This window comes from Canis lupus, chromosome 21 (assembly GCF_048164855.1).
Source record: "Canis lupus baileyi chromosome 21, mCanLup2.hap1, whole genome shotgun sequence".
Lineage (NCBI taxonomy): Eukaryota > Metazoa > Chordata > Mammalia > Carnivora > Canidae > Canis > Canis lupus.
In genome coordinates this window covers 9,378,155-9,388,663 of record NC_132858.1, presented here as the reverse complement: position 1 = coordinate 9,388,663, position 10,509 = coordinate 9,378,155, and the positions used below count along the sequence as shown (strand labels likewise).

The following is a 10,509-nucleotide window of genomic DNA, read 5'->3' as shown; positions in this document are numbered from 1 at the left end:
GCTGAGCCCAGCCCGGGGCCCTGAGCCGTGGGAGATGTGAGCAGGGGTGTCTACAGCCCCTAAACGGTTAACTTAAATGCACCACCAGTTCCCCCGCTTCTCCTGGCCCAAGGCAGCCGCACGAATCCGGCTAGCCCGTCAGTTTGTGCTACTTCACGTCATCCTTTCCATTGTAAGCCATAATTTTCAGAGGTTTATAGGTCAGCTATAAAAAAATAAAATAAAATAAGCCTCCTCTTTTCGACTGAAAGGGAGTACTTTGAAAGCCAAAGGCTGGTGGGTGCACGCGGGTGGATGCGACCTCGAGTTCCTCCACGGGGGCAGCGGCGGCGGATGCGGCAGGAGCCCACCCCTCCCCACCTGGCCCCTGGCGCCTCCCTTCCCCCCTTCCCCCCTCGCAGGCCTTTGGGCTGCCCCTCCCCCCCCACCGTGGGCGCGAACAGGCCAGGAACCCCTGAGGGGGGGAGGGGTCTTCTGGTCCCACCCTGGTGGACCCAAGCCCACGAAGCTGGGGACCCTGGAGCCCTTGGGGCCCGAAGAATTGAAAGCTCTGGTCCCCAGGCGCCGGCGCCGCAGTAGTCAGCAAGGGGGATGGGCGTTGGCCCATCAGACCTCACCCCCACCCCGCAAGTGCCCACCTGAGCCCCATGCGGGCTCAGCCCAGGGCGGCTGGAGAGTGGGTAGCTTCCCTGCAGCCGGGGAAGCCGTGAGCCGACCCCCAAGTCTCGACGCACAGCCCCCCCCGCACGAGAGGGGGCGGAGGGGGCGGGGGAGGGCTGGCAGAGCGAGGGCGGGGCCGCTCATCCCTAAGTTAGGGGCCTGCAGCAGGTGGTGGGAGGCCTGCCCTATCGGGAGAAAGTCCCTGTGGCTTTGGGGCCGATGGCCTAGCAAGTGTTTGGGCTACCCCCTGTGTCCGCTGTCCTATCTCCCTAACTTCTGGGGGAGCCAGAGAAGGGAGCTGGAGGCAGTTCAAGCACACACGGAGCTGACTTGCAGCGTTTTTCGGCCTCTTTATTTAGAACCCGGCGGACGAGGGGCCGGGGCAGTGGTGCAGACGGCTCAGGAACCATTTTTAACAGATTTGTCTTCAAGTTTAAAATAATCATAATAATAAAAAGAGACAGCGAAAGCGCGAAGAGAACTAGCTAGATGGGCTTGTACGGCAGCTACAGCTTGTGAGCGACCCCCTCCCCCCAGAGTCCGCTATAAAAATAAATTTACATTTGTCGATAACCAGATGCGGTGACGTGCCTTTGGCATAACCAATAACCGAGCTATCGCGTGGCAGAGCGGCCCACGCCTCGACATAAATAGAAAATATAAGTTAGTATAACTTTAAAAACTTTTTGTACAAATATACATGTTTTTTTTTTCTTTTTTCCTTTTTTTTTTCTTTTTTCATTTTTTTTTTTTTTTGCACTGAGTTTCAGCAGAGATTAAACATTTTATATAAATGACTCTTAAAGCTTTACACCTTGGGACCAGTGTACTCCTCGTGCAGAATACATTTAGATATAAAAGACGTTATTAATACATTGCACAGTTTTTTTTTTTTTTAAATTTTAAACACGAAACCGAACGCTGCTCGGTGGCAGCTGCCGCCGGTTGCTGCTACATGGACGGTCCCAGCCGAGGCCCCGCGCTCCTGTCCTGTCCGCTGCCCAGCGGGCTCCCTCAGGGCTCTTTGCGCGCGAGGCTGCGGGAGAGAGGCGCAGTGAGCACAGCAGACCCCGGGCCCCGCGGGGCCAGCCCTCCCCGCCCGGCCGCGGCGCGCGGCCCTACCCACCTCATCGCAGCCGCTTGCGCGGGGTCTGCTCCGCCGAGCCCACGGCCGGGGCGGCGCCAGGCGCGGCGCATCCCGCGGGCACCTCGTTCGACGCCTTGGCCTCGGGCGCGGGTCTCTTGCGCTTGGCGAAGAAATCTGCGGGCGACAGCGCGCGCAGCCGCTCAGGGCGGGGTCGGCCGGGGAACCCGAGCGGGGCCGGGGTGGGGGCGCCGTCCCCGCCCGCGCCGAGGTCCGCGGCGGGTCAGCTTTGTTTACGTCGCCCGCGCAATGTGCTGTGTAAGCATTTCTCCTTGTCCCGCGGCCAAGCCCCCCGGGGCTGCCGCCGCGCTTAACCCCCTCGGCGCCGCGCCCGCCGCGCCCGCCGCGCCCGCCGCGCCCCGGGCGGGGTTCCCGCGGCCCGAGCGCGGGTCGCGCGCCCGGGGGGCCCCGAGCCCGCGCTCCCCGGGCCCGCCCGCGCCCGCCGCGCCGCAGCGCAGCGCAGCCGCAGGGCGGGACGGGGTGCGGGCGCGGCCGCGCCCTGCGCGCCGCTGGCCCTTTAATGCCACGGGAGGAGGCGGGGACCGAGGGAGGCCCCCGAGGCCGGGGAGCCCGGCCGGCCGGACAAAGCAGGGCCGGGCCGGGCCGGGGCGGGGCCGCGCGGGACTCACCGGAGATGAGAGGCCCGGGCAGCTTCTTGATCGCGGCGCCTCCCGCGGCAGCGGTGGTGGCGACAGCGGCGGCGGCGGCAGGAGCGGCGGCGGCGGCGTTGGCGGCGGGGGCGGCGCCCCCGGCGGCGGCGGCGGTGCCCGGCGCGGGGCGCCCCGGGATCCCTGAGTGCAGCGGCTCGGCCAGGGGCTCCTGGCTGCGCGGCGGCGGCGGCGGCACCGCCTCCTGCTCATCGCTCTCCGGCGGCGCCGCGGCAGGGGCCGGGGCGGGGGCCACCGCCGGGCCGCCCGACGGCGGCGCCGGCGCCTCCCCGAGGCCGTCGAGGGGCTCCTCGGCGGGCGGCGCGGGGGGCGGGCTATCGCCTGCGCCCTCCGGGCGGGGCCGGGGCGCCAGGAGCAGGCGGCAGCGCCCCACCTGCACCGTCTCGCGGTAGAAGGCGGGCACGGAGTCGCTGTCCACCTCGGTCCACTGCAGGCGCCCGGGGCCCCGCAGCGGCACGTCCTGCTGGAAGTTGTAATCCCAGCGGCGCTGGTCCTCGGCGCTCAGCTCGGCCAGGCGGATCTGCAGCTCGCGGCTCAGCTCCTCGTGGTCCACCGGCCCGAAGAGGCTGCGGCAGGCGCTGGTGCGCGCGAACAGGGGAAAGGTGCGGCGGGCGACAAGGCGCTCCATTGCCACTGCGCTGCGGAGACACACGTCGAACCTGGCCCGGGGCGGCGCGCGCCCGGGCCGCGGGAGAGGAGAGGAGAGGAAGAGGAGGAGGAGGAGGAGGAGGAGAGGAGAGGAGGGCGGAGGCCGGGCGCAAGGGAGACCCCGCGCAGCCGGAGTCTGCATTGGCAAAGGGACGCGGCGGGAGGGCGGCGCGGCGGCTACCTGGCTGTCGGGCCTGGGCTGCTCCTGATCTCGCTCGCGGTGTCGTCCGGCCGGCGGCCGCGCCCCCTCGGTGCCTGTCCTCGCCCGCTCGGCTCGTTGGGGCCTGGCTGGCACCTACCGAGCGCAGAGCACTTGGCCTGTGGAACGCCCAGCCCTCGCGCGCCCCTTTATACGCGAGGGTCCCACCCCGCCCCCCCGCGCGAGGGCCCCGCCGAATTAGCATATGTAGTATTTTCAGTTTCGACAACACCGCGGCGATTGGCCGGGGCCGCTGTGCCCCCGCCCCGCTGGCGGCCCGGCCCCCGCGCGCCGCCCATTGGCAGCGCGCACACACCCACCCGGGGGCGGGGCGGGGCGCGCGGGCCGATTGGCGGGGCGCGGGGCAGTGAGCGGGGCGGGGCCCGAGTTAAAGGGCGCTGCGGGCGGTAACGTGACACCGCGGCGCCCCGCCCCCTCGCCCCATCCCCCCCCTGCCCGCCCCCCTCCGGCTCCTTTGTCTGCTGGCGGGGGCTGCGCGGCGGCGGCGGCGGTGGCGGCGGCGGGCGGCGGGGCGGGCGCCCCCTCGGCCGGCGCGCCCTCCTCGGCGCGGCGGGGCCCGGCGTCCGGCCAGCTCCGACTCGCCCCCCGGGGGCGCCCGCCCCGCCGCCCGCGCTCACCATTGGGCCTCCAGCGCCAGCTGACGGGCCTTGAACCCGCCGCGGGCGTCTCGTCCCCAGCGGGAGCGAGATGGGGTCTTCGGCTGCCCCCGCGCGGCCTGCCTGCGGCGCCCGGGGCTGCAGTCGCCGGCAGGGTTCCGCGCACCTGGAGCCCCAACACACCTGCTGGCCCTAAGGCCCTCGAACCGCTCTTTACCCCAAAGGGCGAAGTCTCAGACACCTTGGAGTGCGGGCCCTCAGTCCCTGGAGTCCTGAGGTCTTGGGGCCTGGCCAGCCCTGCCGGGGGATGGGCACCCACCCCTGCCGGGGGATGGGCACCCACCCCGGGCTATGTCCACCACCTCAGGGACCGGGTGCGAGACACCTCTCCCGCCTCCGCTTGGCCACTCCAGGCTTGGGCCACACAGTGCCAGAGGTCGGACTATTCACACCAGCCGGAGGCTGTTGTTCTGGATGGGGTACTGGACAGGGCACTGGAGGCTTCTCCAGCCACGGTGGGCCTGGCTCTGCCTAGCCTAGGGCCTTGACTGGGTATCCTGGTCCTCTGGGGCCCCCCAGGTGGGAGGTAGGGGTGAGCGGTGGGCAGCCCTGCTCTAGCTGCTGTAGGAGCTGTACCTGTCTCACCATCCTGGAAGGCCAGCACCCCCTCACTGTGACTAATCAATATTGTTGGGAGAGAATGATGGGGCACGCAAGCCACGGGGCCCTACTCCGGCTGCCAGGGGAAGGGGGAGGGGAAGGACTGGCCAGGACCCAGACCCCTTCCCCCCACACGCGGGGCCTTGCTACAGCCCCAGGTCCTCCTCCGTGGCTCTCATCCCCACTGGGCCAGGTCATGGGAGATGGTAACTCTCTGCAGCTTTCCCTTTGGCCCAGCCTATTGTGGGGCAGGGAGCCTAGGAAATGCCTCCAACTCCTCACCCCCCCACCCCCCCACACACACACAAGCTAAGAGCAGCCCTGGAGGCCTGGGGGGTGGGGAGGGTCAGGCACCTGCTGGACAGTCCAGCAGAGTCCTGAGCTGTTAGCCTCTGTCCCTGATGAGCCCATGAGCCGAGTAAGAGAAATAAGGCTGACCCCACCCCAACCAGACTGCCTCCCCCACGGGGTCAGGTGGGTTCCAGGACTTCTTAGGGATGGGACGCTGTGAAAGTGTGCCAATGTGTCCTGGATGAGGTATCCTGGGTGTGGGTGTGCCGAAGGTTGAAGTGAGGGGATGAGACAAACAGGAGTGGGCACTGGCATGGCGGGGCAGGGGGACAGGGCAGGGTGCTGGGCTCTTGATGACAGGACCACAGGCAATGGCTCACGGTTTTTATTCTGTTCTGTGCACTGGATTCCAAAGTTGCCACAGGGGTAGATGCTACAATTTTGTATCTTCAGGAGCTTAAAGAGGAGCTGATGAAGGTCCCCCAAGCTCTGTGGACTCCTTACACCAGCTGCTGTCACCCGGCCTGGGGCTGGAAGGAGGCAGGGCCTGGCTATGCCAGCCTCCCCAGTGCCCTAGCCCAGTGGTGACCACAAAATGTGGAACCAAGTGGCCCCCAGGATTTCCCGAGAGGTCTGGATACTCTGGCTCCAGCTGCCCAGGAGGGCAGGCTGGGGAAGCAGCCCACCCGCAGCCCAGATTCAGCCTCCAGGCTGGCTCTCTTCCTAGAGGAAGGAAGCCACCCCACTCCCAGCCCCCGCTCCAGACACTCAGGGGAGCCCGAGCTCTCTTCCCGAGCAGGGACTGGTGCTATGAACACCTGTCTGCCCTCAGCTCCCTAAGGGGAATGAGCAGGAGCTGACCCTGCCCTCCCCAAGCACTGTCCAGGGCGGAGGTGGGCTTAGAGGGCCATTGCCACTGCCTTTGGTGCCTGCCCTGACACCTCCGTGGGTGCTGGCCGAGTTTAGACAGGAGGGTCCCAGCACCCCTTCCCACCCCCACAGTGACAAAACTAACAGCGTGTGGCATTGAGTTCTGCCTCCAAGGCCTGGGAGTGGCAGACCCACACACCTCGTGTCACACAGTGCAGCAATAGTGGCTGCCATGAGCTGGGACCCAGGATGGCTCTCCTGAATCCCCTTGCTGGGCCTCACCTGTTGTGCAGAGAAAGGAGGGAGCACAGTGGGGAGGGAGCACTGACTCGCCATCCTCTTGATGCCTGGCTCTCTCTTTGCTTTCCCTCTAGGCTTTCTGCTCTGATTTCTCCAAAGGCCATGGGCACGCCTCCCCTCTTGGCCTCATTAGGGCCGGGAGGTGACCTACTCTGAGTTTGTGCCCCTGAATCTGGTTACGGATACCCACCGGCTTACTGAGTGACTGGTCCCGAGCCGGGAATGGGTCTGGAGGAGGACAGCCGAGGAGCTGGGGGCCGGGAGTCTGAGAGAAGGCCCAGGGCTCCACCCCAGGGGGCCCCCGAAGCAAGTGAACATCTGTCTGAGTACAGTAACCAAGCTCTACTTGTGTAATTAAAAATATATCCGAAGGAAAAAAGGAAACAAAAGGCATGATGTTTGTACTCTGTGTTGCTGCAAACGGTAGAACCTGAGATGGGGTGCTGGCCCCTGGGGACCAGCCAGGACAGGCTCCCGGGATGCCCCGGCACCCGACATCCTGCTTGCGTGGGAGTGGGGGAGCCCGCATGCAGGGTGAGGGGGTCAGAAACACTGGGCCCTCTGCTGGCTTCTCCAGTGTGCATCTCTGCCCTTCCTACCCCCGTCCAGCAGAGGAGCAACCCAGTAAAGGCACTGTGTTCCCCAAACCATTTCCTCTTCCTCTGAACGAACAGAACAAGACCACATTCCCAGCCCCTCCGCTGCTGGGGGGGCCACGGACACAAGCAAAAGCACGCTGCACCCCTTCCAGGCTGGGACCCAGCAAACCAGCCAAGCTATCCTTCTCCCTCTCATCCCTGCCCTGCCAGCTAGATGGAGGGGTGGGCAGGGGTCCAGGGAGGGACTCCTGGGGACAGCAGAAGCTGTGAATGACCACAGGGAGCTGAGCCAGCAGCCCCACCAGCTCTCTCTGCACACCCTCCTGACGGAGGGGAGTGAGAAAGAAACGTTTTTTGCATTTGAAGCCACCAGCCCTCAGGAGTCGTCTGTTACCGCAGCCACCCAACTCCCCCGTGTGGCACGGGCCTGCTCGGGGTGTCGTTTTCTGGATGAGGAGACAGGCCTGGGCAGATTGAAGAAGTTGGTGCAGCTCCAGTGGTTAAGGCAGCTAACCCCCTAACCCAAGCCCTGGCGGGGCCACTGCTCCTCACAGACTGCCCCACCCCCAGTGCTGAGGGAGTGGGCCCCTTCTGCACTCCAGGAAACTGAGGCACAGGGAGGTGGGGGGGGGGACACTCTTGCCCCAGCGAGTGGCAGAGCTGGGTGGGCCGGAAAACGTCCTCGGCCACGTGCCGCTGCCTGGTGGCTGACTTCCCCACCGGGTATCCCCAGAGCTCCCTCCTCCTGGGGAGCCACATGGAGCTGCTTCTGGAAGCCCAATAGGACAGTCTTCGTACTGGGGCCCGCCCCCCGCGTGCTCCCCGGGACCCTCCGAGGGGTGTCTGCCTGCAGCCCTCTGGGACTGTTTACCAGGTGGTGTCCCTCCACCCCCAGGAGTGCAGAGGGAGGTTACCCATGCTCACAGCACCAGCTACCCTGAGCCCCCCCTGCACCCGGGCTCAGCTCCTTGCCTCACTTAATCCTTCCAAGAACCCGTACAGGGAGGTGTTCTGATGCCTGTTTAGCAAGGGAGGAACCAGAGGCTCAGAGAGGTCGAGCAACCACTCAGCGCTGAGTGGCAGCAGATCCGGTGCCTTTCCCTGGCCCTGAGCCCCTCTCTGAGCATGAAAGCTGGAGAGGAAAGAAAGCAAGAGTCCCCCAAGGAGGGGAGGGAGCCGGAGCTGGGCATCCGTGGGGGCTGTGGCCCTGGCCTGGGAGGCAGACCCCTCAGGTGCCTCCCATCGGGGAGCTGCTGCCCAGCCCAGGCTGCCCTGTCCTATGTAGCTCTTGGCCTGTCCACCGCATACCCCACCCCCTGGCCGTGGGCAGGGCCAGCCCCGGGGGGCCCCAAGCCGCAGCACCCAGCAGTGGCCCTGGACAGGTCCAGCCAGACCCCTCGGGGAGGCTGCTGCCCCTCGGAGCGTCACCTTCTCCTCCGTAAGATGAGGCCTGGAGGCCCCGAGGAGTGTGGAGAGTTAGAGATTAACTAGCCAGCCTCCAGCGACAAGCAGCCAGCCCAGCTTGGAGCTGGGGCTGGCGGGGAGGGGGGGTTTCCTAGCACACTTGGCCCAGGGCCCAGCGCCGGCGCAGCAGCAGCAGCAGCAGCAGCAGCAGCAGCAGCGGCAGCAGCGGCAGCAGCGGCAGCAGCAGCGAGAACCTTCCTCCCCGCACTGACTTCCCGCGCTCCTCTCGCCCCGCCCCCAGCCCCCCCAGGACGGGCTGTTCTCGGGGCGGCTGCCAGGCACGTCCTCCGCAGGTGCCGGCCTCCCTCCGGTGACGCGTCCACAGGCCTCACGACGGGAATCCAAAGCTCGGATTACAGGGGCTGCCTTGTGCTCTGGTCCGGGCGGGCCGGGGGTCCTCACTCCCCGGGAATTAGCAGGAGGGGCCGGGCAGGCCCTGGGGGAGGCGCAGAGGGAGCAGGGAACAGCCCCGGACGTGCGAACTCCGCTGCCCAGTCCCCCACAACAGGCGGGGGGCCCCTTCCCCTCTGAGTCTCCAGCAGGAGGACCACCTCCTCCCAGCTTGTCCAGGACTGTTCTGGTTTCAGCACTGACCATCCCAGGAGGCCTGTGACCACTGGTTATCCTAAGCTGCAGACAGACCCTCCCAGGCTCTCCAGGGAGGGGGCAGCTATGCAGGAGGCTCTTAGGACACTTTGGCCAGCTCGGAGCCCCACCGGGCTTCCCTCCTCTGCACCACAGAACACAGACTGGGCAGGTCCCCGCAGCTCCGAGGCTCACCCTGCCAAGGAAAGAGCTGGGGAAATGAATGTGGGTGAGTGGATGCCCCTTCCTGGGTCTCATTCCACCGTGCCCCTGACTTCCTGCCCGGTCTCCTTGAGCTAGGGGGACCCCTGTGAGTCAGCCTCTCCTGTCCACAGGGGACACAGGGGATCCCAGCTCCCACCCTGCTTCCAACACACCCACACGGCCTTCCGAGAAGCTGGAGAGCCAGAGAGGAGACGGGAAGGCCTCCATCTGCACCCCCACCCCTCGTGGGTTCAGAGCCCTGGCCCTGCAGTTATGAGGAACAGGAGCTGGGAGCCCACATCCCCACCAGGCCCCGGGGCGGGGTCTCCCTGGGCCTGTGCTGGACCGGGCAGTATGGGAGCTTCTTGCTCCCGCCACAGCCCCGAGCAGGCCCCAGAGCAAGTTGGCCACCATGGCCAGGGAAGGAGAGCCTTCCCCACTTCGTCATTCACCTTGGGTTCCCATTGCCCTTCCCCCAGCAGGGTTTCAAAGGTGCACCGTGGTTGGTGGGGACGGAGGCCAGGAGGTAGAAGCCGAGTCCTGGCCGGTCCTCCCGATGCCCTGCAGGCCACACAGAGTATGGGCTCAGCGGAAGAGGCGCCTGTCCCCTCCCTCCCTCGATGGCCCTGGCAGGGTTTGAGGGGCTGCTGAAGCCTCCCTCCGAGGTGACCGCCCCTGAGCCCCGAGGGCATCCAGCCTCAGGCCCTGAGGCCTAAAGCTGGACGCCTGCTGCCCCCTGGTGTCCATCGCTGGCACTGCAGCCAGGCTCCCGCCCACCTGCCCGCAGGCAGGGAACCGGGAGAGCCCGGGGAGAGCCCGGGTCACCCCCAGCAGCCCTCAGCACCCCCCATTCATCCCTCACTTGGTGGGGAATTTGGGCAAGGGCCTTGCTCTCTGGGACCGTAAGTCTCCTCGAGTTTAAATGAGGAGGGGCTACCCAAGGTGGCCGGTCAAGGCTGTGCTGGGGGAAAGCCCCGTTTTCAAAAAAAAAAACCCTCTTCCCTTGGTGTTTGGGGGAGGCTGTCACTCACACTTCTCTGGGAAAGAACACACGACTTTTCTCTTCTCTGGTGAGCAGGGGTCAGGGGGCCAGGGGCCCAGGAGCAGGGAGAGGAGGGGAGTGTCCACCAGGTAAAGACCCACAGTAAGGGCTGGCCCCTCTGGGCCCCTTCCCTTTCTTCCGCAGCCCCAGCCCCTCTTCCCCTTCCTGCACTGTCCCCCCCCCCCCATCGCCCCCTGCCTGCTGTCCCTCCATCAGTGCTGCTGGCCAAGGCCCCGGGCGGTGGAGAGCCCTGAGGCTGCCTGGGCCTCCTCGTTAGGCCTGCCCTTGCCTTTGGGCCCAGACGGCCGCCGGCCGACACTCAAGCATAGCACCGTCCATCGGTCACAAGAACAACCCGGCTCCAGCTGCTTCTCACAATGGTGCCCACCGAAGCGGTCACCCGAAGTCCAGCTCTGGGCATGGAGCCTGGCCCCTGCTGGGGGAGCAGCAGAGAGGAAAGCAGGCCTGATGAGAAGTGTGTGCCCCAGAGTCCCCCAGCTTCCCTCCACAGATGAACCTGAAGGGAACCCCATGGCCAGGAGGGAGGGCCTGGGTCTG

General features: G+C 66.3%; 1 protein-coding gene across 2 annotated transcripts; it reads right to left on the bottom strand.

Annotated features, from left to right (window-relative positions):
- Nucleotides 1-986: 986 nt before the first annotated feature.
- CDKN1C (cyclin dependent kinase inhibitor 1C) lies at nt 987-3,505 on the bottom strand. 2 transcript variants are annotated; one of them, XM_072790379.1, is made up of 4 exons: nt 3,302-3,505; nt 2,434-3,105; nt 1,787-1,921; nt 987-1,696 (listed from the first exon to the last, which is right to left on the bottom strand). In XM_072790379.1, exons 2-3 carry the CDS (start codon nt 3,098-3,100, stop codon nt 1,788-1,790), a joined length of 801 nt encoding a protein of 266 aa, XP_072646480.1. In that variant the 5' UTR covers nt 3,101-3,105; nt 3,302-3,505; the 3' UTR covers nt 987-1,696; nt 1,787. The 2 variants fall into 2 exon arrangements, with proteins under 2 accessions (XP_072646480.1, XP_072646481.1); XM_072790380.1 differs by having other exon boundaries at nt 2,434-3,110; nt 3,302-3,496.
- Between the last annotated feature and the right edge of the window lie 7,004 nt (nt 3,506-10,509).

Coding starts and splice junctions, on each gene's coding strand:
- CDKN1C (XM_072790379.1), bottom strand. CDS start 3,100: ATGGAGCGCCTTGTCGCCCGCCGCACCTTTCCCCTGTTCGCGCGCACC. Junction 1,922..2,433: donor GCCCGGGCCTCTCATCTCCG/GTGAGTCCCGCG, acceptor TGTCGCCCGCAG/ATTTCTTCGCCAAGCGCAAG.